General features: G+C 36.8%; 1 protein-coding gene across 1 annotated transcript in view; it reads right to left on the reverse strand.

The window, feature by feature from the left end:
• Positions 1-26,876, reverse strand: part of SSBP2 (single-stranded DNA binding protein 2) — a 362,795-nt gene that overhangs the window by 234,623 nt on the left and 101,296 nt on the right. The window contains exons 2-3 of the mRNA XM_011995571.1: positions 17,337-17,409; positions 4,222-4,283 (exon numbers count right to left, since the gene is read on the reverse strand). Coding sequence (XP_011850961.1) covers positions 4,222-4,283; positions 17,337-17,409 — 135 coding nt within the window. The remainder of the gene's footprint in view (positions 1-4,221; positions 4,284-17,336; positions 17,410-26,876) is intronic.

Raw genomic sequence — 26,876 nt, forward strand, 5'->3', positions numbered from 1 at the left:
AAATTCAGAAGGAAAGCCCTATGCAAACATTCCAGATTGGCAGGAGGCAGGGACATATAAGGAACAGTATTTTATTAGGAATAGAAGAAATGAACTTCTTGATACCAAACCTACAAACGTCCCTGCATCTCCTCTTGCCACAAGGGTACAGATAGTCCTCTCCCCTCTCACTTCCCAGCATTTGTGCTTTGGACCTCCTTCTCTCAGGCCTTGTGTGGAGTTTTAAACCACTAAACATCTCCTCTCCCCTTGTATCTTCAGACTCTGCCCCTCTACTGTCTCCTTCTCTTAAACACTAAACATGCAAATGTCTCTCCCATCTAAAATGAAAAACTTCTCTCTCTAATCTATACTATTCCTCCAGGTATCATTTCTCATCACAGATGAACCATTTTAAAGAGTTGACTATATACCATTTCCCACTTCCTACCTTCAAAGTCACTTCTCGATCTGAAACATTCTTGCTTCCTAGCCCATTACTCAGCTTTATAAGTCATTGATGGCCTTTCCCCAAATCCTAAAAGGACATATATGTTCTGATTACTTTACCTTGCAGTCACCGTTGTCACTACTGACCTTTCTTCTTCCTTCTCGAAACCCTCACTTATTCTTGTTTTCTATTATGCTACACTCTCCTGATTTTCCTCCTACCTTTTTAGCTGAGCCTGTGTCTCTCTTTGTTTTGTTTTTTTGTTTTTTGTTTTTGTTTTTGAGACAGTCTTACTCTGTCACCCAGGCTGGAGTACAGTGGCATGATCTTGGCTCACTGCAACCTCTGTCTCCCAAGTTCAAGTGATTCATCTGCCTCAGCCTCCTGAGTAGCTGGGATTACAGGTGCCTGCCACCAGTGCCTGGCTTATTTTGCATTTTTAGTGGAGACAGGGTTTCATCATGTTGGCCAGGCTGGTCTCGAACTCCTGACCTCAAGTGATCCACCCGCCTCAGCCTCCCAAAGTGCTGGGATTACAGGCATGAGCCACCATGCCTGGCCACTTTCTTTCTCCTTTACAGCCTCTTCTTCCTCCTTATTCCTTGGATGTTAATATTGCAAGGTTTCTGTACAAGGCTCATTTTCCTCCCCACTCATGGGTAATACCACTCAACTCTCTCTCTCTCTCTCTCTCTCTTTTTTTAGAGATGAGGTCTCACTATGTTGCTCAGGCTGGGTTCAAACACCTGGGTTCAAGTGATCCTCCCACCTCAGCCTCCTGAGTAGTTGTTACTATAGACACGCACCACTGCACCCAGCTTCATTTCTCTCTTCTTTAAACATCAGACCCATGTAACAAGCTGCCTGCTCAACATCTCCACTTGGATGGCATGTATTTCAGTTTCAGCACACCTAAACAGCTGAACTCTTCACCAAATCCTACCACTTCTACTTCAAGCTTATATCCCTCAAATCCTTCCGCTTCTCTTCCTCCCCACTGATGATACACTAATTCAAGTAACCATTCTCTACTCCTTACCGCAAGAGCCTTCTAAGTGCTCCTCTATTTCTGGACTTATTCCTGTTCCATCCATTATCTATTCTATAGAACTAGAGTGATATGGCTATGGTTGTAAACCTAAAATAAAATTGTAAGGTCCCCCAACCATCTGAATGGACTTCCTCCTTGGCCAGGGCACTCTTAAAATTTAACCTGAAAGACTGCTTCAGGCCATGACAGGAAGTGGGAGTGGGACTTGCCTCATTATACTCTCCAGTGTTAACATCAACACAGTCCTTAAATCTGATAAGAAGCATTTACAATCTATTCTCTCTGAAGCCTGTTACAGGCCTCATCTGCATAATAAGAAATTTGCTTTCCATAATCACTTATCTTAATCCAGACAGTTCTTTTCTATTGATCCCAGGTCTTTAGATAAAGTCAACCAACTGCCAATCAGAAAATTTTAAAATCTATCTATAATCTGGAAGCCCCCGCTTTGAGCAGTCTTGTCTGTCTAGACTGAACCAATGTATTTCTTATATGTATTTAATTGAAGTCTTGTGTCTCCCTAAGATGTATAAAAGCAAGCTGCACCCTGACCACCTTGGGAACATGTTCTCAGGACCTCCCGAAGGCTGTGTTAAGGGCCATGGTCACTTATATTTGGCTCAAAATAAATCTTTTCTAATTTTGTACAGAGTTTTACTCTTTTCTTTGACAAGATATAAACAAACAGTATTACTCTCCTGCTTAAAAATATAACTGCATTGTATTCTCTTTATAATTAAATTCAAATTCACAGTTTACAAATCCAGCCTCATTCCCTAATCACTCTATCACCCCAATTTCCAACATAATGAATTTCTTTCTTTTCTTCCCATGTGCTATACTCTCTCTGCCTTTCACCTCTAGGTCACCGCACATGGTATGGTTGATCTAAAAGATCCCCCTTCTCTCTCTCTCCATGCCTTTCTGGCCAACTCTTGTATCTACTTAATGCCTTGGCTTAGCTATCAGTTCTTCCAGGTGAAATGTATTTGGCATGTGCCTATATGGGACTCTGCATATCCCCTTCAAATACTTCTTTCTCACTGCTTACTTCATTATTTGTTTTCCCCATAGACTGTTATCAGCAAGAGGATAGGGATGTGTGTGTGTTTTATTCACTGGTGTGTCCATAGTATCAAGCATAGTATCTGGCCCATACAAGACACTCAGTAAGTATTTATTGAGATAATGCAATAAACTTTACTAGGTTTGCATGGAGAAATATGCTCAAAGCCTATGAATAAATGAAACTTTAAAAGATACCACAATGTGGTAGAAATACAAAGGAATATAAAGGTATGAACATTACTTCTTCCAGGCAAAAAAAAAAAGAAAAAATCTATTTGATTAGTTCAGTATCTGTTGAGCACTGTATCAGGTCACTGTTTCTCATGAATATGCTTTTCCAGCGCAAGAAAATGAAGATAAACTCATTTCACTAACTGCTTATTTGTAATTTATTCCCCTCTTGTTCTGGGGAGATTTGAGTTTGATGAGTAGCTGTTATTTTGGAACAAAATTGGCCTATTACAAGATTAACCTATTACATAAAAGATGCCAATCAGATTATTATCTCCCATTCCCAATCCCTTCAAGAGGAGAAGTGAGGGTTTGAAGAAGCTATAATGGCATGCCAACGCTTATAATTACCTATGTGGTGGTCTAACATTGACAACTTGATAGCCCACTTTGTAGAAAGCAATCTTAAAACTAGTTCAACAATCAGAGAGTCAAGAAAAAGTGCCAACCTCATTGGCCACTTCAAGACGAGAAAATTATCTGCTATGAACGAATTGTATCCTCTCCTAAATTTATTTATTTATTTATTTATTTTTTTGAGATGAAGTTTTGCTCTTATTGCCCAAACTGGAGCACAATGGCCTGGTCTTGGCTCACTGCAACCTCTGCTTCCCAGGTTCAAGAAATTCTCCTGCCTTAACCTCCCAAGTAGCTGGGATTATAGGTATGTGCCACCACGCCTGGCCAATTTTTGTATTTTTAGTAGAGACGGGGTTTCACCATGTTGGTCAGGCTTGTCTCGAACTCCTGACCTCAGGTGATCCACCCGCCTTGTCCTCCCAAAGTGCTAGGATTACAGGCTACCTGGGGTGAGCTACCACATCCAGCCCTCTCCCAAATTCATATATTGAAATGAAGGGTTGCGTTTTTAAATAAATTCCTGATTTGAGGGGGTGGGCATTACCAATGTGATGGTAGTTGGAGATGGGGTCTTTGGGAAATCCTTAGGTTTAGATGAGATCATGAAAGTGGGACCCTCATGATGGGACTAGTTCCCTTGTAAGCAGAGACACAAACAGCTTGCTCTCCCCAATATGTAAGGACACAGCGAAAAGGTGACTGTCTACAAGTCAGGAAGACAGCCCTCACCAGAAACTGATCATGCTGGTACTTATCTTGTACTTCTAGCCTCCAGAATTGTGAAAAATAAAATTCTGCTATTTAAGCCACCTATTCTATGGTATTTCGTTATGGCATCCCAAGCCATTATAGAATCATACTTACAGTTGGAGATTCCACACACTGGTTCCAATTCCAGTTGAACTCAACAGTAGTATATTTAAGTTAAATTACATTAGTGCTGGTTTTTAAGGGTCTTTTAAAAAGTGCTACCTTCCAGAAAATTTTAGAAAATGAAAAAATAAAAAGGAAGCATGAAACCATAAACAGGCCTATTGAAACGCATCATCAAGCCAGTAAAAATGGAATAAAAGATACTTACCACCACCAAGAATGTAAGAATCCTGGTGGTTCCCCCAATGTGATGTTTTTTTCCCATCTTATCTAAAATGAATAAAAGAGATATTACTTTCCTAATAATACTTTTTTCCACACATATTACAAAGCAATAATATTTCCATTTAAAATACTATGGTAATATTTGAATTTTTCATCATTTTCATATTATTTTTTACCCAAGTTTTCCAAGTACTCATTTTACATAGTGAGTTGTTGACTGGATTAGTCTCAGAGAGAAGTCACCATTATTTTCCTGAATTTGTTTCATACTGTGCCAGTTGTAAACTCCAGTCTTTCAGTTTCAAATTCATCTTTCTGTGGTCTTTCAGATGCTGAGACTGGAGATCCATACACTACCTTTGTCCTTCATTAAATGGCTTCCTGTTAGGTCCCATAAACTAAGAGAGGCTCTAGAGAGAGGCTGGAAGTAAGAAGAGGGGAGAATGGATTTGTTTCCTGTTAGCTTACTATTCCTGTCAGGGTGACCCCAGTTGCAGTTCATCCAGTGATAATAACTGTGACAATAGCTGGTTCCATTCTAGCTTTATCCCACACAACCAGAACCAGTCTCTCTGTGCCGCTCAGAAGTATCAGCACAGCTGGGCAATATCTCTCTTCAGAAGTTAAAGGTAAATTTCAGCTCTTCAAGTACCAGCAGTCCCACACCTCCCTCTCCTTAGAGGTCTAAGATTCAGCTCTCTGAGGTTTCTCCTCCCATTTTTTTGATAACCGCAAGCTCTTCCTTTTGGTGCCTCAGCCCTAGTGATTGCTCATTGCAATTATTGATTTTATGTAACTTCTGTGTGCTGTTGTTGCTTTCTTTTAAATCTGTTTAGCTATTTCCATATATTACATTCCCTGTTGAAATTTTCAGTATGCTTTTAATTGGTGTGGCTGTATTCTGATTGATACATCACTTCAAATGCCCTCTCATAAAATAATAAAAACATCTTCATTTTAAGCAGAATGGGACATGGGCATAAACTTTAACTTTCTAACATACTAGCTGTGTGAAGTTGGGAGAGTTACCTAAGTCTTCTGTGCCTCAGTTTCCTCATCTATAAAATATGGTTAGTAATAGTCACCTATATCACAAGGTTGTTGTGAGGAAAAAACTGGTTAGTACATGAAAATCACTTAAAAGAGTAACTGACAGGCCGGGCTCAGTGGCCCAGCTACTCCGGAGGCTGAGGCGGGAGAATCACTTGAACTCGGGAGGCGGAGGTTGCAGTGAGCCAAGATTGCACCACTGTATTCCAGCCTGACAGAGCAAAATTCCGTCTTGGGGCGGTGAGGGGTGGGGGCGTGGGGAGTGGGAAGAAAGAGTAACTGACATGCAGGAAGTGCCTGGTAACTGTGAGGTACTAATTTTTTTTTTCTTTTACCTAGGAGGGTATTCCTGTAAAACTTCATTACATCATCATTGTCACCAGCACCCACAAAATTCCAGTGATCCACATAAAAATATTCAAAGTATTTAGGGTTGTGCCAAACAATTTTAACTTACTAATCAGAATAGTTTTCATCTTGCTGGAAACCATACATATAACTAGGAAAAAGGAACAATCAGAGTTGCAACTAAGGAACAATTGTCTATGCTCCTAGTATAAATGGAAAAAGTAAAAATGAATCATTTAAACAGAAAATTAAGCTTCTATTTAAAGTCATTTCAGAATTGGTGTCCTGTTACACTGAGTTATCATGTATACCAAATTCAGATCACCATTAAAATCCCATAATGAAGATAACTCAATTTTGAGGTTTTTCTTTTCTTTCTTTCTGTTTCTTTTATTGAATCAGAAGGTATTTCAGGATCTTAACACACATCAAAACCACCATTATTAAATAGGAACATCAGTTATCGCCACTCACCCAGAAATTTGCAAGAGATTAGGCTTAATATGTTGACTTCAAATTATATCTTAAGGGTTGAGTTTTTAAATACATTCCTGATTTGAGGATGTAGGCAGAAGACCACATGGGTCTCTCATAAAATAAGAGTTTCTAAAAGATGCTGACATTAACTTTCTAATTGTTTCCTTTTCAGCTAAGTTAGAGTTTACTATAATAAAAATTTAAAACAAGATCAACATCTCTAAAAAAGTAAAAGTTCTGACTAAATACTTTTGGATGAGTGTCTGGTTAAGTATTCATACAGTGCCTTTTCTAAGCACTGGATAGCAGTAAACACAAAAGACAGAAATCCCTTCCTTCAGGGAGATTACACCTTAGTAAGGAAGATAGACCATGAACAAAGAAACAAATAAAAAAGTAAATTGTGTTTATATGAGAAGGTGACAAATGCAGTGAAGGAAAACTAAGCAGAGAAGGGGGATAAAAATAGCAGGAAAACAATGAAGTGGAATTACAACCTTAAATAAGGAGATCCAGAAAGACCTCAAAAAAAAACCTCTGTATATAAGTATATGCCTTGGTTTTTTTTTTTAGCTTAAATAATAAAAATTATGTAACAAGACCCCAATCAGTAAAATATGCCCAGAGGCCCTTAATACTACTAAGAAATGAACAACTGTAATTACAGATTTCAAAAAAATGCAAGGAATTCTTTCCATCATCTACTGTGTAAGAAGTTAGGAATTCTTATCCCAAAAGGACTTTTTAAAGAAGTTTTAAAACAGGAACTCGGAAAGTGGTCCTAAATATAGAAACAACCAAAAATCCTCTTTAATAAAAAGATGAAAAAAGTTAAGTGCCATTAAAATCACTGAAATTGGTTGGATTTTTAGAGTTCTTAAGTACATAAAGTATAAATAAATGGGAACCTTGAAGTAAAACAAGTAATTTGTTCTCAAAAAATAGAGAGAAATTTTTTGAAGATTAGAAATGTGGCCAGGACGGTAGCTCATACCTGTAATCCCAGCACTTTGGGAGGTTAAGGTGGGTGGATCACTTGAGGTCAGGAGTTCGAGATCAGCCTGGCCAACATGGTGAAACCCCGCAACTACTAAAAATACAAAAATTAGCCAGGCATGGTGGTGTGTGCCTGTAGTCCCAGCTACTCAGGAGGCGGAGGCAGAAGAATCACTTGAACCCGGGAGGCGGAGATTGCAGTGAGCCGAGATAGCACCATGGCACTCCAGCCTGGGCGACAGAGTAAGACTCTGTCTTTAAAAAAAAAAAAAAGTTAATAATAATAATGATAATAATGTAATAGCCATTTTGAAGCACTAAAAGGAAAAATTCCAAGAATTAATGAACTTGAAGTTAGAAAGCTACCTATGAACAATAAACCAGAACATATCATATAAATGTAAGCCGGATCCTAATTTTAATTATCCTAAATGGTAACACAAATAATTTGTATATCTATGCCACCATTTATCTGATAATTTCAGTTCTTCAACATTTTATATTACCTTGGTTCATAAAAAATAAGAAATAGTACTTAATGAGATTTATGAGAAACAAAACTCTGATGTCCTGCTAAAATTATAATTTAGCCAAAAACCTATGTCTCATCCTTCTATCACTTTTCTCTTACCACTTTTTCACTAGTTGGTATCTTCTTGAAAGAACATAAGAATAAACCCTCACCGATGTACCCAAACACACTAATATTCCTAATCACTAGAACCATCATAATCATATGACCAGCAAATTTTTCAAGGTACTGTCCTTATATTTCACCTCAGTTCATCTTGACTTTACATAATATGGCTGTGAAACAAACAGATTTTACTATACTCAGTTAAAAGAAGAACATGACATGACTTATGGAGGAGTGAAAATGGTATGACTAGGTTTCAATGCTAGGGTGTGCTGCAGGTAGGATTAGACTCACAGTCTATGAGACCCACTGCCCCTCATCCTTACTAAGCAGCTTCCCCTCACGCACTTCCACAACTTCCACAGTCCATTTCCAGCTATCTTGGGAGATAAAGGACTATAGGAAACTACCTATATGGCTTATATTTGATATGATCTTTTATGAGAAGAAGCCTGAGGTAATACATTTGTGTTTTAAATAGTTTTACATCTTATTATTCCTCAGAGAAACTAAAAAAGCATCACATAGATCATCATTTTATGCTCACAATATTTTTTACTACATAGTATTCATCCTCCTGTCCTCAAATTGCAAGTCTGTGCCAGAAGCAGGTAAAACTTCGGTCCATCATACTGAAGTTAACATAAAATCCACTCTTTTATAGTTATTGAATGAACCACACTCAAAGCTGTGTTTTAGGTAGGTCCACAGAAGAGACGGTCTGTGTTTACACAGTGAATATTGCTAAGTCCAAATGGATCACTATTCTAGATACTACTTGCTTATAGAAAAAATAAAATGGTGCTCAAGAAGAGTCGAAATAGAATCCTGACCTGTAGAAAACTAAACCACATTCGCTGTAGCATTGTTAGAAAAAAATGAAAATTAGAAACAGTGTGCTATCATTAAAAAGAATGAAATACAGCTACCTGGAAAGAGAATCATGCTCTACTGGTTTTTCAAGATGGAAATTTGGAAGGTTGGAGAACATTATATATAGCATAAAACCTTTCTGCTTGGAAAAAAAAAGTATGTATACATACATATGTGTGCTTGTAGGTGTGTATCCATTTTTAAAAATCACATCAAGCCTACAACTATTATCTGTAACAGGGAAAAGGAGGACTTTCATTTTAAATTATATGTAGTTTAATTTTGTTTTTTAGCAAATATGAATTAATGATGGGTGATGTTAAGGAATGGCCAGAAAATATTCCTAAATGTCAGCAGTCATGTTAAAAACAAATTTTCTGCTGTTTCTGAAGAGGCATTTTCTGTTGTACTGAGTTTCATGGGCTTCAGGCCTATTTAGGTTTTTGGGTGGCATCTTTGCCAATAACATTTTCTCTTTATTCTGTGTTTTCTTCTTCCATTATCCCAACATCAATATGTATCTGCCAAGTCCTAAGGCTTTTTGCTGCTTAATTATCTACCTCACTTCCTTCTGTCATTTGACCAGCTAGGGGCTGTATTCTCCTGTAACTTTCATGTAAATCTCAAGGCCCATTCCTAATGCCATATTCTGCATTTGATGGCCTTGTCTATGAATACGCTGTTTTTATCATATGATCTAACATTTTCAGCATTTCTTCATAAATGTAAAACCAAACATTGAATCATGAGCAAAAGGTCTATCAATAGGAAAAAGATGTCTTACGGTTTAATTATGAAATATATACTATCTGATGGTCACATGTGCAAAATTTTACATATGTATTACAATTTTCATTGAAGCACTGTTTTAATTGAAAGAGACTGGAAACACCTAAATGTCCATCAGTACAGGGCTGGTGAACTATATCATGGCACATTTCATAGAATGAAATATGCTACAATCATAAAAAGAGAATTAGGACATTTCATGAACCAATATAACACAATTTCCAAAATCTAACAAGTGAAACAAAAATTAAAGCACAAAATGGTGTATAAGCTAACATTTGTACAAAAAAGAAAAAAAAAGATATATATACCTAAATGTATACAGGTATACACACACACATTTGCTTAATTTTTCATACTTACTTGCTTCTGGCAAGGTATACTGGTCATTTACCTACTATCTCTCAGCCCTACACCCACCCTTCTATACTCCGTTCTATACTTGGGGCTGGGACTCTGAAAATCACATTTCCTAGCCTCCTTGCCATTTGGCTTCCTGTTAAGTTCTGCCATTATGAGACACTAGCAGGAGATCAAAAAACAGGAAAAAGAGAAGCTTCCTGCCTCTGGCTCCAAAAGTGAAGCCAGGGTAGCACAATTCTGGATGTCAGCAGTACCTTTTTAGGGGTTCTAGTCTTGTCAATGTGGGACCTCTTCAGCAGATCCAGACCCACTTCCACAGTATCTCCAACAATGCAGCAGCAGCTTTGAAGGTTATGGGCTCCAAACTTTTCACAGTACCCATAAATCCTTTCATAATTTTTAATTTAAACAAATATCCAAATAATAACTTTTAATACTATAAAACAATAAAACCAATTCCTGTGTTAAGAAAATAACCTGTATACCTATGTGTAAGTTTGTTTCTAGACTAAATTCCTGAGACTTCTAATTTAGATATAACCTACTGTTCCCACCAATTTTCTAAAATCTGTCATGTATAGAAGCATGAGTATATCTATACACTAAACTACATGTAAAAAATACTGAAATTGAAGTAAAAATTTTTCCTTTCCTTTTTTTTTTTTTAGACAGAGTTTCTCGTCATCCAGGCTGGAATGCAATGGCACGATCTGGGCTCACTGCAACCTCCACTTCCTGGGCTCAAGCGATTCTCCTGTCTCAGCCTCCTGAGTAGCTGGATTCCAGGAGCCCACCACCACACCCAGCTAATTTTCGTGTTTTTAGTAGAGACGGGGTTTCACCATGTTGGCCAGGCTGGTCTCGAACCCCTGACCTCAGGTAATTTGCCCACCTCAGCCTTCCAAAGTGTTGGGATTACAGGCGTGAGCCACCATGCCCAGCCCAAATTTTTACATTTTAATTCAAAAAATTAAAGGCAATAGATGTTTAACAGGAAAAAAAAAAAAAAAGGTGACTATACTCTGAAGCACATAATCTAAAACTGTGCTATTCAACATGATACCCAGTAGTCACATGTGGCTACTTCAGTTTAAAATTAAGTTAACTGAATGTTCCTCAGTTGCACTAGCCATGTTTAAAGTTCTCAATAGTCACACATAATTAGTGACTACCTTATTTGACAGCAAAGATTAGAGACCATTTCCATAATCACAGAAAGTTTTACTGAACAGTGCTACTTTATCTTAGAAGAATGAAAGAAGTATTCCTAAAGAGGACCACCTCTTATTGGGAAAACTCCTTAATGGATCCTTTCTATTTTTGTTTTTATTTTTTGATACAGAAAGACAGAGGCCACTAGGAATGGTGCGAAAGGAAGAATGCAGAGAGGAAAACAAATAGTTCACTTTCTATGTAACAAGAATTTAGGAAGTTGCTAATGGTCTCTTGCGAAGAAGCTCAGGGGTCTGGAAGGATTCAGAAAAGGAAAAAATGAGACAGGTTATGAGAAGTCAACAAGATAGAAGGCAAAGGCATGCTGAGGAAAACAGCTAGTGAAAAATTCCCTGTGGCAATGAGACCAAAGAATTTAAGGTAACTTATGTCTAGTATTCAAGTTAATGTTGGTGCCTATACTATACAATGCTTAATGTTTTTGGTTATCCCTCAACCTTACATGAGAATCTTTCATACAAAAGAGCAACGAATTAGTGGACCTCTGAAACCATGAGAAAAAAAGAAAACTTCAGGCATATAAAAGGGATAGACCGTAAGAGGGAGAACCAGAGTGGGGCTATAATCACTCAACAGGAGCAAGAAACTACAGCACAAGAACCCTAAGCACCCAATAAAGTCTCACAGATACTGGGGAAGACTCACGACAACCTACAATATTAGGAATTAGAGCTGGAGCCATTTTTATAGAAAGAGTAACACCAAACAGTAGGATTATAGGCCATCCAAGTGACAGACACTTGGAACACACATATACACATCAGGCATATAGTTATGCCTCTATTCTTTTTAAATAAGAAACTGTACAAGATAGAAAAAAGTTGGTCAAGATTTTTTAAAATGACACTTTTGAGCATTTACTACATGTCAGGCACTATTATAAGCAATTTACATATACCAACTCATTTGAACCACAGCATAACTAAAGTATTGTCACAATTACCATTATCTTATAACTAGGGAACTGAGAAAGTAAATAAGATGTAGAACATAATTTAAACCCAGGATGTCTGGACCAAAGCAATTGCTTTTACCTCCTATACTATATTGCCTCAAAATTAAAGTTCAAGTGACCGGTTAGGAAATACTAATTAATCTTTTCTCTCTTCCTATACATAAAAGACAAACAGAACAGTTTTGGAGTCTATGATGCTCAATAATTTAGCAATCCTAATAAAATCTGAAAAAGGAATCCCTTAGATGTGTTTAAACTTATATTTCAGGCTAACTTGTTGGCTAACTTAGGACAAATAAGGGCTAGTAATAATGCAAAAATTTTAAGAAAGGGAAAATATCTAGAATTGTTACAAAACTCTAATTCTTAATTTCATTTGTTAAGGAGATTGAGCCTTATTCTGAGACATGAATACCATGCAAAACTTCAAGGAAGAGCAGCCATTATCTTTGTATAACAAAATGATATTACCAGAAAAAGGATAGCTTCTAATGAACCTAAAGTAACAAAAGTTAATGTAGAATTGGAAAGAAGATTCCTTAGCATTCTGTTTGTAATTATTAAATGTTGAAGAATAACGAAGATAGAGCAGAGGAAGGGCTTTGTATTGAGAATATTTCTAAATAATATTCAGTTTTTCCCCCTTGGGAGTAAAAAAAAATGAAAAGTCACATAAACTACATTTTAGACTCAGGTAGTGGTTTAAAAATCTATCATGAATCAGAGGTAACACTGAGCTAGCTGGCACAACCTAGTTAGAGAAATGTTGTTATTTCTATTGTTAGTCCATTTTTTCTTTCAATTAAGAAAAAAAATGACTGAGTTAATAATAATGTGCCCCACTCTTCTGACTGAAAACAAAAGCTATCAAGAGCAGTCCAATTTCTGATAGCCCAGGACAAGGGCATTTTTAGAAAATCAAGATTGGGCAGCTGAGATACACATCTTGCTTGTTCAGATAATGCCTGGAGTTCTAGTTGGCCTTCTCGCAACTTCACCCAAAAGAACAAGCCCATACTAATGAAAGAAGTGACCCAGCACAGTAAAACCTGATTCAGAAGAACTCATTAACATCACGGTCATTCTTAGCCTCATCCATTCAGAGGGAGAACGTCAAATTTGGAAGAAGTAGTCTACTTTGCCTTGAACCAGGGTGAGAACATTGGATAACGTTATAATAACTGATAACAATTGGTGCCATTTCAATCATTTCCTTTTTATTATAATAATCAACTCAAATAAGTAGGCCTCCCTATTTTACGTTCCAATGGGACTATTTTGATTTAGGTAAAAACCTGGGGGTAGACTAGGGAGGGTTTAGGTAAGATTGTTTTTTTACTACTCAGACTAGTTAAGAAGTCATTCAAATAAGCAGCCTTAAATTTTCCACCTGATCCAAGAGAAAATCAGAGAGGAAGCAACCCTCAACAGGGTACAGAGCTCTAAAATATTCTATTCTCCTTTTTCACCATCCATGGTTAGGGGGAAAGGGAACCAAGACACCACAGTACAAACCTAATGATGTCACATATTTTTATATATATATACATATTTTTTTAACTTGAAAACCTTCGAAGGCTCCCTTTTGCCAAAGATAAAGTCCAACTTTCTGGCATGGATGCAAAGGTCTTCATGTACAGTTGCCTGTGGATTGTAATATCACCTTAGTTGAAACCCCAGGAAAACCTTTCTAGGAAAAGCTATTTCTAAGGTGGAGAGGGGAGGAGAGTTTAGGTAGAGGGAATATGCCACTGAGTAAAGCCCAGATGACAGAAGCCCTAAGGTATACAGGGAAACCCAAGCAGCTGGATACTGTGGAACGTAAAATGTGAGGGAGGAAATAGCGAACTATTGTAATTTAACCAACTGAAATTATCAAGAACCCTTAGGATGTACTCAGCAATGGCTTATCACAAATCTATCTCCAGGCTTCCATCTTTTAAGCTCAGATAATTTAAGAGAAAGGATTTTCTCTTCTTTATTTTTATTTTTAAATAACTGCACAAATAATATATGTATTCCTTGTTTAAAAGAATTATATAACTAAGGATAAAATCCCTTTGAACCCTTTAATATCCCCACTCCCAGAAACAACTAGTCTGACATGTATATTCTTTCAGAATGTTTACTAAACATTCGTAAATATGTACCCACAAAAATATATAGTATTACTTTATGTTCTAGGGTTTCCAGATACATGGCATACTTCGGCTTTCTTCTTTTACTAGACAATGTTTTAGAAGTCTATCTACGTAAGTCCAAATAGATCTAACTTATTATTTTACATTATAGAAAACTTAACAGCTCAATTAATTTAGCTATTCCCCTACATTGGTTATTTAGGTGTTGACAATGTATTTTTACAGCACCATTCAGAGTTTGGCAACCTAGATAGGGAAGAATAGTTCTGAAAATCACATACACTCATCTCCAAAGTCAAGAAATAATGTGTCTTCCTGGTGATAATAGTTTGTTTTCAGTTTGACGCATCTTGTGAAAGTGAGTTAGACTAATAATTAAGAGAAATCCTCAGTTTTTGGATTCAAACTGCAGCCAGAGAAAATGAAATAACGATAAATACTTGTCAATATGTGTGAATCTCTTCTGAAATTCTAATTTTATTTCCACCAAACAGTCCTAGAAATTCTGTATATACATTTTTCACTGAGCTCAAACCCTAGGAGTCTAGTATCTAGTGATTTGCTCAATTCACATAATCCATTTGAATCTAAATACTTGAACTTCCTTGAATAAGTTAGCAACATTTTTCTTTTTCGATGAGGTTTAATAATCACTGTATCTAATATCTTACAATGTTGGTAAGAAAATATAGTTTTGGGAACCCTCGAGGATTAAGTGAATTGGGCTAGTTCAAAATGGTCCTTGATACAAGGGAAGGAGATCATTGAGGAATCTTTTCATTAAGTTTCTACTGCATGAAAACAAAAATTTTAAATTTCCAGAGTACACTATAGGTTCTTTTAAAACACTGTTAAGTTGACAGTGGTTAAGAATACAAAAAGACATCCTTCTTGCAATCTCAATCACTTCTTCTATAATACCAGTGTTTACAAGTTAGAAAGGTCATAGCCCTTAGTCTTCTAATTAATGATTTAATGAAACATAGATACACCAAATGTTTGTTTTGATTTGAATAAACTTTTGAAATCAAATTTTTATTATACTGCATATATTCCTTCTATAGTAAAACAACTGAGTTCTTACATGTTCTGACCAAACCTCTAAAATTCCTTATCTGCAAATAAGCCCTACCAGTTCACATATACTAGTTAATTAAAAATAAGAGTAGGGGTTGTGTGCATTTGTTTACTTCGAGTAGCAGCTGGATCTCAAGAAGGCTATACCTCAGGCAGGGAACTACTGGCAATGAGTTGTCTGTTGTGCTCTCGATGTGCTGGGGACCAAACTGGCGAGCTCACCAGAGGTAGTATGATTTCAAGCAGCACCGTCCAACATAAATAGAAACGTGGGCCACAAATAAGAACGATATGTATAATTTAAATTTTTTTTTTTTTTTTTTGAGACGCAGTCTTGCTCTGTCGCCCAGGCTGGAGTGCAGTGGCGCTATCTCGGCTCACTGCAAGCTCCGTCTCCCGGGTTCCCACCATTCTCCTGCCTCAGCCTCCCAAGTAGCTGGGACTACAGGCGCCCGCTACCACGCCTGGCTAACTTTTTGTATTTTTAATGGAGACGGGGTTTCACCGTGTTAGCCAGGATGGTGTCGATCTCCTGACCTTGTGATCCACCCGTCTTGGCCTCCCAAAGTGCTGGGAGGCATGAGCCACCACGCCCAGCTAAAAATTTTTTAATTTCTAATTTTCATGGGTACATAGCAGTATATATATTTATGGGGTACATAAGGTATTTTGATACAAGCATATAATGTGTTATCCAATTTAAAACTTTTAATAGCCATATTTAAAGAAAAGTTAAAATTAATTTTAGTAATATGTTTTATTTTACCTAATATAGGCAAAATACTATCACTTCAATGTATGACCAAAATTTTAAAACTATTAATGATATTTTATATTCTTTTGTTCACACTGTCTTTAAAATACTGTACTTCACACATACAGCACTTCTTAATTGGATCACATTTCAAGTGCTCAAAAATCTATATATGGCTAGTGTTTACCATATTGGACAGCACAGATATAGAGGAAAAACCAAAAGCATTGGGATTAACATAGTCCTAAGTCTGAATTCTAGTTCCATAACTCACTAAGCTTTGTGACCATTAGCCAGTTATAAAAACACTCTGAGCCTTGCTGTCCTCATCAGTAAAACAGAAATAATATTACCTGCTTTGCAAATTTCTTATAAGAATTAGAGATAATATATGTAAAATACCTTGGCACATTGTATGCCTGGCACATAACAGAGCTCAATAAAATCCTCATCATCCTCATACACATAGGAGACAAATAAGGATCACTGTAAGAAAGGTCAAATTCCAGTCAACCTAGGTGCCTATCAGTGGTGGATTAGATGAAGATGGGGTACATATACACCATGGAATAATACACAGCCTAAAAAAGAATGAAATCATATCTTTTAGGCAAGATGGATCAAGCTGGAGGCCATAATACTAAACAAATTAACACAGGAACAGAAAACCAAATACTGCACATTCTCACTTATAAGTGGGAGCTAAACACTGAGCACACATGGACATAAACAGGGGAACACTAGACACTACGGACTACTAGAGGTGAGAGGGAGGGAGGGGAGCATGAATGGAAAAACAACCTATTGGCTGCTATGCTTACTACCTGGTGACAGTATCTATACCCTAAACCTCGGCATCACGTAACATGCCCATGTAACAAACCTGCACATGTACCTCCTTATCTAAAATAAAAGTTGAAATTTAAAAAAAAAGAAAGAAAGTGAAGGTGGAGAAGAGAAAGGGAAGAACTTGAAATAAGGTTATCAAAATGTTTTCTAACTAAAATCAATCAGCGGTCATCCATACAAAATAAAAACAAAATCCACATTTTCCAAAATTACTATATTGTTAGAATGAGAGATATGGTGGAGGGCTTATAACTCACAAATTTTTTAGAGCAAATTTTTAAAATTTGCTTTCTTGATTATTGTTGCCATACTAATATTACTTTCCATTTCTAAAAGGAGAAAACGGCTGGAAAGGTGACTAGAAAATTGAGTGGCACAGAAGTGGCATGAGGATAAAAATGCTTATACATAATCTATAAAAACTATACTATGTATACTGATAACTAAGAATTCACTATATAATACATAACAAACTTTCTTCAAATAATCGTTATAGTATGTTTTCCATTCATTTATATAAGATCAAAATGCAATACAGAAAATCTATAAAACATACCTCTGATAAAAATGTTTGAGCTGATTTCTGAGCTCCTACATGGAGCAGATATTCATATACGTAGAGTGCTAACCTGGAAAACAAATAAAATATTTATTGAGAAGAAGAATATTAAAATTCATTCTTTAAATAATGCACATCTTTCCATTGCTGAAATATCTTACACACTAACAGTGACCAAAAATAAACCCTTCCTATGCTATTTCAATAGGAATTATTAATAATACATTTATGTTCAGAAAGAACTTAAAGTAATTAAAAGTAGCACATGAAGAAAAAGACAAATGTATTTTTTCTTGGCAAGAAATATATAGAGATTTTTTTCTTGAATCATCTCACTTATCATAAGCTCATTCCCACTGCTATATCTACTATTAATAATCTCTAAATTCCATTTGAAGGCATAATAACCTTTCATTAGTAAAAGAAATGAATTAAGTTAGTGAACTTTCCCAACACTTTATGTCCTTCAATCTTTTTGGTGAATGTTAATGTAAACTCTAGCTGTTTGTAGAAACATATGCCAAAACTGTGTTGAATATCCATTTTAATATTTGCTCAGCAACTTCTCCTTATTCTTTAGATTTGATTGTTAAACCAATAATACTTTAGTTTACAAGGCATTCAGATTCACAGCAAACTACAGCATTATGTAAACTTTAAAGATATCAGATCATATTAAGCATATGGGAGCTTACAGTTTAAAGGTTAACAAAATTATGTATAAATTTATCACTCAAATATAGAATATTGAATGCGTTGTATACACAAATTACTCTCATTATCTTGTGGATTCAGAATTTTCAAGCTACACCATGTGGCTCAATTTCAGTTGAGCTGTTAACAAAATATTATTCATAAACCCAAATTAGTCTGAGGCAGTATTTTTAATGATATCTTGGCCCAATGCCCAGATAGCTCACAACAGTTCAGTTTCTGCTACACTATATTTACCAATATTGAACCAGGTTTACAGTAAACAATACAATGTAACAATAACCACAATTCTGTGGTTATAGTTGTACCACTTGTCTTGCCAAGCAGATTTTCGACTTTTAAAGATTGATGGCATTTACAAAAATGAGTATTTTCTTTATTTTCATGAAAACATATAATGCATCTGTCATGAAAAGAGAAAGCTTGTACACATTCAGTTGCTCTGTCCATTTAATTCTTTCCCCATTCCAAAACTGCCAAATATTGTAGCTACTAAGCACCTTGAGAGAGTAGACCTATTAAAGTTACTCACAGAAAGTAAGTTATTGACCGTGAGGATGAATGTAATTTAGAAACATCTCCTAACATATTCAAATTGAATGACACGTCCTACATCAGTGCTTCTCAACTGCTTTTCCTACCCTAACACAATAAGCCTTATAGCATGCTCCCTTCAGTAGCAGTATCTCCCTGTGGAAGTGTGGCTTATCACCCAAAGTATATCATAAGGGATACGGGAAATTGGAATATTCCTGTAGTTTCAAACAAACAATCCTGCTGGTGATTCTTATCACATATTCTTCAAACACATAACCCCATACCTTTCTCCCCCCACTAGTGACTCTCAACTCTACCGCATGATTCAGTGCCCATGATGGCAAATTGTACCTTGGAAAAGGATAATATTTGTAAAATCTTCTTGGATAGGCTGTGGAACCTCAAAATTGCCTGCCAGTGGCAGTCCTGCCCCACTGCCTGAAAAAAAACAGACTCAGGTAATTTCATGCGGCTTGTAAAACCTTGGGCCTAGAGCCAAACCAATGGTTAGCATAGGAAAGAAATCCCCACCTCAGTAAAAGGCTGAACAATAAAGCTGGTCCACCAAGCTTGGGGAATTTGAAAGTGAGAGGCAGAGAGTGAATAAAGCAGGGGCACCATGTTATGGTGAGAACCTGTTATGGAGAGAACAGACCTCAGAACAGTCAAGGCTATGTCCTTTCAGTAAACCCCATTCTTTAAGTTAAGTGAGTTACCTCCTTGTAACGTCTTCTTTCTCATATTAATGGGGATAATACAGTTCTTTTAAGTTTTCTTTAGTACCTAAGAAACAAGCAGCTTACCTCTTTACAAGTAAAATCAAAAGTGATAGTCCCCACTTTCTCCCTCTGTAAATCTAAAATAGTGATTCTAAAAAATGTATTAGAAGGGACTGAGAATAATTGGAGGTTAGGGTTTCAACTGGAGATTCTGAAGTATCTTCCAAGGGTGTGAGCCCATCCTACTACTATTAGAATCTGCTGTGGCAGCTCATTGTTACCCACAGGGTGATGAAGTAGGATCAGGCTGAGAAAACCTATCTATAACGCTACCTCATATATTCATGTTCTGCAATCTCCTTTGAACAAAATTAATGGTTCTCAGGCCATAAGAATCTATGCTCCAAAAAGGGTGTCAGGGAGCAATGCATGGGTGAACAACTAATTAAGTCTACTGCCATGATGACTCCATAATATATGATCAGCAATCTCTAATTTTTTTTTTTTTTAATTTTCATAGGTTTTTTGGGAACGGGTGGTGTTTGGTTACATGAGTAAGTTCTTTAGTGGTAATTTGTGAGATTCTGGTGCACCCATCACCCAAGCAGTATACACTGTACCTAATTTGTAGTCTTTTATCGCTCACCCTTCTCCCACCCTTTCCCACAAGTCCCCAAAGTTCATTGTATCATTCTTTTTTATTATTTATTTATTATACTTTAAGTTCTGGGATACATGTGCAGAATTTTCAGGTTTGTTACATAGGTATGTATACACGTGCCATGGTGGTTTGCTGCACTCATCAACCCCTCATCTACATTAGGTATTTCTCCTAATGCTATCCCTCCCCTACTGCCTCACCCACCGACAGGTCCCAGTGTGTGATGTTCCCCTCCCTGTGTCCATGTGTTCTCATTGTTCAACTCACACTTATGACTGAGAACATGCTGTGTTTGGTTTTCTGTTCCTGTGTTAGTTTGCTGAGAATGATGGCTTCCAGCTTCATCCATGTCACTGCAAAGGACATGAACTCATCCTTTTTTGTGGCTGCATAGAATGCCATGGGGGTATATGTGCCATATTTTCTTTATCCAGTCTATCATTAATGGGCATTTGGGTTGGTTCCAAGTCTTTGCTTTTGTGAATAGTGCTGCAATAAACATACGTGTGCATGTGTCATTTAGAATGATTCATAATCCTTTGGGTATATACTCAGTAATGGGATTGCTGGGTCAAATGGTGTTTCTAGTTCCAGATCCTTGAGGAATCGCCACACTGTCTTCCACAATGGTTGAACTAATTTACACTCCCATCAACAGTGTAAAAGCGTTCCTATTTCTCCACATCCTCTCCAGCATCTGTTGTTTCCTGACTTTTTAATGATTGCCATTCCAACTGGCATCAGATGGTATCTCATTGTGGTTTTGATTTGCATTTCTCTAATGAGCAGTGACAATGAGCTTTTTTTCATGTTTGTTGGCTGCATAAATGTCTTCTTTTGAGAAGTAACTGTTCATATCCTGGACCCACTTTTTGATGGAGTTTTTTTTTTTTCTTGTAAATTTGTTTAAGTTCCTTGTAGATTCTGTATATTAGCCCTTTGTCAGATGGATAGAAACAATCTCCAATATTTTAATTATCACCTCTGTGTATAGGATTTTCCAAACCTATCTCTGTAGTGCTATCCTCTGTCCCAAGCTCCAAACCTGCTTCTCCAAACTAAACTACTGTTTTAAGTTTGGTGTTTCTTGTTTTGTTTTTTTTGAGACGGGGTCTTGCTCTATCATTCTGGCTGGAGTGCAGTGGTGCGATCAGAGCCATCATCCTGCCTGCCTCAGCCTCCCGAGTAGCTCAGACTACAGGCACACACCACCACATCTGACTAATTTTTAATGTTTTTTGGTAAAGACAGGGTCTTGCTATTTTGCCAAGGCTGGTCCCGAACTCTTGAACTCAAGAGATCCTCCTGTCTAGGCTTCCCAAAGTGCTGGGATTACAGGCATGAGCGACTGGACCTGGCCAAGTTTGTTTCTAAAAATATGTTTCTCTCTTAAATTGACCATATCCAAAGTTAAATTCACCTTCTCCATCTGTTTTCATAGTACCCGTGCTCACCTTGAATGGAACACAATTTCTCTGAATGTCAGTTTTTTCATGTGTCAAATAGGAAGAATAATACTTTGCTTGTATTGTCAAAAGGATTAGAAAGCACAGTAAGTAATAACAATTGTTATAATTTTGGCCAATTACCAAATCATGTATTGGATTCTAAGGCACTATCTCTCCCACATTTGCCACTCCTTTCTTTCCTCCTTCCTGCTCTGGAGGAACCACCGGGAGTCACAGCAAGAGCAGGAGCTATAATATTTGCTGTAGCTTCAGATTATGTATTACCCATTAGCTCCCCACAAAAGGACACTGATCCACCAGAAATAAGAATGTCCAGAAAGTTCTGGGGGGAAAGCCCTGTAATAAAAGATACTGTTTGAACACAAATGATTCCGGCAGAGGGGAGTGACATTGTCCATCCATGCAGGTAAATCACAGCTTGGTGCCATGTCTAGTAATGTGAGATCACCAAACATAAGAAAGCAACATTTTGAGCAGGGCATAATGGCTCATGCCTGGGAGTAATCCCAAGAAGTGGAAGGCTGAGGCAGGAGGACAGCTTGAGCCCTGGAGTTTTAGACCAGCCTGGGCAACACAGCAAAACCCCATCTCCAAAAAATATATATATTTATATATATTTTTAAAATTAGCCTGTATGGCTCACACCTGCAGTCCCATTGATTTGGGAGGCTGAGGCAGGAGGATCACCTGAGCGCAGGAGTTGAAGGCTGCAGTGAGCTATGATCGCATCATTGTCCTCCAGTATGAACAACAAAGTCAGATCTTATGTCAAGAAAGAAAGGAAGAAAGGAAGGAAGAAAGAAAGAAAAGAAAAGAGAGAGAGAGAGAGAAAGAAAGGAAGGAAGGAAAGAAAGGAAAGAAAAGAAGAAAAAGGAAGAAAGAAAGAAAGAGAAGGAAAGGAAGGAAAAGAAGGAAGAAAGAAAGAAAAGAAAAGAAAAAGGCAACATTTTATTTGGATTACCCAACAGTGAAAATTTAAAGATAAATATTGAATATACAAATATTTGAACAGTAATACTTTTTAATTAACATTTTTCTTTTTATGATCGTTAAGAAATTTAAGTACTTTATTAAAATACAGAGTGGCTATTTAGCATAGTAGCTAATGTGATCTAAATACATAGAAACAGATTAACAAATACAGTAAGAGTCAGCTGCAAAAAGTAGAACCAGTCTTTCTTTAAAAAACACTGATTAATGAAAAAGCCTATCAATGATTCATGGATCATATATCTTCAAATTATCTTCATTTCATTCTAATTTTAAACTGAATATCAATGACCAAGTTATCAAAATGATGACCAACAATTCTAGAGCTGTCTCTTATACACATCTAGATGTGTATAAGAGACAGATGGTATACAACATGATGTCTTGATACATTTATATATTGTGGAATGACTAAATCAAGCTAATTAACATATCCATTGCCTCAAATATTTATCTTTTCTGTGTGTGGTGAGAACACTTAAAATCTACTCTCTCAGCAACTTTCAAATATACAAAACATTGTTATTAATAATAACTACAGTCACCACATTACCACATTGTACAATAGATCTCTTGAATGTATTCTTAATATCTAGCTGAACTTTTGTTATTTTAGATACACATCTCCCAAATCCTCCCTACTGCCTGCCGATGACCACCATTCTATGCTGCTTCTATAGGTTCAATGTTTTTAGATTCCATACAATCGAGCCTCCTTATCTGTGGGTTCCACATGGTTGGATTCAACCAACCTGGGATCAAAAATACAAGCATCCCCCAGTATCCACAGGGATTGACTCCAATACCCTCACAGATACCAAAATCCACAGATGCTCAAGTCCCTGATACAAAATGGCATAGTGTCTACATATATCCTATACATATTCTTCTGTACATGTTAAATTATCTCTAGATTACTCTAATACCCAGTACAATGTAAATGCTAAATAGTTATACTTTATTTTTTATGTTGTGCTTTTTTTATTGTTGTATGATTTTTTCCAAATATTTTTTATCCTTGAATGCAGAACCCACAGATACTAAGGGCTGACTGTATAAGTGAGATTATACAGTATTTGTCTTTCTCTGCCTCACTCATTTCACTTAACATAATGTCCTCCAGGTTCATCTATGTTGTCAAAATGACAGGATTTCCCTAATGAACATTGATGCGAAAATCCTCAATAAAATCCTGGCAAACTGAATCCAGCAGCACATCAAAAATCTTATCCACCACGATCAAGTCGGCTTCATCACTGTTATGCAAAGCTGGTTCAATAAACGCAAATCAATAAACGTAATCCATCACATAAACAGAACCAATGACAAAAGCCACACGATTATCTCAATAGATGCAGAAAAGGCCTTCGATAAAATTCAACATCTCCTCATGTTAAAAACTCCCAATAAACTAGGTATTGATGGAACATATTTCAAAATAATAAGAATGATTTATGACAAACCCATAGCCAATATCTCATTGAATGGGCAAAAGCTGGAGGCATACCCTTTGAAAATTGGCACAAGACAAGGACGCCCTCTCTCACCACTCCTATCCAACATGTTATTGGACATTCTGGCCAGGGCAATCAGGCAAGAGAAAGAAATAAAGAGTATTTAAATAGGAAGACAGGAAGTCAAATTGTCTCTGTTTGCAGATGACATGACTCTATATTTAGAAAACTCCACTGTCTCAGCCCAAAAAATCCTTAAGCTGATAAGTAACTTCAGCAAAGTCTCAGGATACAAAATCAATGTGCAAACATCACAAGCATTCTTATACACCAACAAAAGTCAAATAGAGAGCCAAATCATGAATGAACTTCCATTCACAATTGCTACAAAGAGAATAAAATACCTAGGAATACAACTTACAAGGGATGTGAAGGATCTCTTCAAGGAGAACTACAAACCACTATTCAAGGAAATAAGAGAGGACACAAACAATGGAAAAACATTCCATGCTTACGGCTAGGAAGAATCATTATCATGAAAACAGCAATACTGCCCTAAGTAATGTATAGATTCAATGTTATTCCGATCAAGCTACCATTGACTTTCTTCACAGAACTACAAAAAAACTACTTTAAATTTTATAAGGAACCAAAAAAGAGCCTGTATAACCAAGACAATCCTAAGCAAAAAGAACAAAGCTGGAGGCATCATGCTACCTGACTTCAAACTATACTATAAGGCTACAGTAACCAAAACAGCATGGTACTGGTAGCAAAACAGATATATAGACCAATGGAACAGAACAGAGACCTCAGAAATAACATCACAAATCTACAACCATCTGATCTTTGACAAACCTGACAAAAACAAGAAATGGGGAAAGGATTCTCTATTTAATAAATGGTGCTGGGAAAACTGGCTAGCCATATGTAGAAATCTGAAACTGGACCCCTTCCTTACACCTTACACAAAAATTAACTCAAGAGGGATTAAATACTTAAATGTAACACCCCAAACCATAAAAACACTAGAAGAAAACCTAGGCAATACCATTCAGGACACAGGCATAGACAAAGACTTCATGACTAAAACACCAAAAGCAATGGCAACAAAAGCCAAAATAGACAAATGGGATCTAATTAAACTAAAGAGCTTCTGCACAGCAAAAGAAACTAGCATCAGAGTGAACAGGCAACCTACAGAAAGGGAGAAAATTTTTGCAATCTACCCGTCTGACAAAGGTCTACCAGAATCTACAAGAAACGTAAACAAATTTACAAGGAAAAAACCAAACAACCCCATCAAAATGTGGGCAAAGTATATGAACAGACCCTTCTCAAAGAAGACATTTATGTGGTCAACAAACATATGAGAAAAAGTTCATCATCACTGATCATTATAGAAATGCAAATCACCACAATGATATACCATTTCACACCAGTCAGAATGGCGATTATTAAAACATCAGGAAACAATAGATGCTGGCGAGGCTGTGGAGAAACAGGAATGCTTTTACGCTGTTGATGGGAATGTAAATTAGTTCAATCATTGTGGAAGACAATGTGGCAATTCCTCAAGGACCTAGAACCAGAAATACCATTTGACCCAGCAATCCCATTACTGGGTATATACCCAAATAATTATAAATCATTCTACTATAAAGACATATGCACATGTATGTTCATTGCAACACTATTCACAATAGCAAAGACTTGGAACCAACCCAAATGACCATCAATGGGTCAAGAAACTGTGGCACATATACACCATGGAATACTATGCAGTCATAAAAAAGAATAAATTCATGTTCTCTGTAGGGACATGGATGAAGCTGGAAGCCATCATTCTCAGCAAACACACACAGGAAAAGAAAACCAAATACCGCATGTTCTCAGTCATAAGTGGGAGCTGAACAATGAGAACACATGGACACAGGGAGGGGAACAACATAAACCAGAGCCTGTTGAGGGCTGGGGCACCAGGGGAGGGAGAGCATTAGGACAAATACCTAATGAACGTGGGGCTTAAAACCTAGATGACAGGTTGATAGGTGCAGCAAACCACAGTGGCACATGTATACTACGTAACAAATCAGCACATTCTGCACATGTATCCTGTAACTTAAAGTAAAATTTTAAAAAATTGTTTTTTAAATGACAGGATTTCCTTCCTGTTAAAGGTTGAATAGTATTCAATTGTGTATATATAGTCTATTTTCCTTCATCTGTTGATGGACACTAAGGTTGATTCCATATCTTGTCTATTGTGATTAATGTGGCAATGAATACGGGAATGCAGATATCTCTTTGACATACTGATTTTATTCCCTGTGGATATATAGAGTGGGATGGCGAGATCATATGGTAGTTCTATGCTTAATTTTTTGAGAAACCTCCATACTGTTTTCCATCATGGCTGTACTAATTTATATTCCCACCAACAGTGTACAATGGTTCCCTTTCATCCACATCCTCAACAACACTTATCTCTCTTTTTTTTTTTATTATAGCCATTCTAACAGGTGTCAAGTGATACTTCATTTTGGTTTTAATTTGCATTTCCCTGATAATTAGCGACACTGAGCATTTTTTCATATACTTGTTGGCCATTGGTATGTTTTGAGAAATTTCTATTCGTGTCCTTTGCCCACTTGGTAAGTGGGTTATTTGTTTTCTTGCTATTGAGTTGTCTGAGTTCCTTTATATATTTTGGATATTAACCCCTTATCAGAGGTTTGGTTTGTAAGTATTTTCCCCCATTCCCTAGGTTGTCTCTTCACTCTGGGATTATTTCTTTTGCAGAAGCTTTTTAGTTTGATATTATCCCATTTACCTACTTTTGACTTTGTTGGCTATGCTTTTGGGGTCATATCCGTGAAATTATTGCTAAAAGCAATGTCATGAAGCTTTTCACCTATGTTTTCTTCTAGTAGCTCTATGGTTTCAAGTCTTATGTTTAAGTCTTCAGTCTATTTTTAGTTTGATTTTTGTCT

Source organism: Mandrillus leucophaeus, unplaced genomic scaffold (genome assembly GCF_000951045.1).
Source record: "Mandrillus leucophaeus isolate KB7577 unplaced genomic scaffold, Mleu.le_1.0 Scaffold491, whole genome shotgun sequence".
NCBI classification, from domain to species: domain Eukaryota; kingdom Metazoa; phylum Chordata; class Mammalia; order Primates; family Cercopithecidae; genus Mandrillus; species Mandrillus leucophaeus.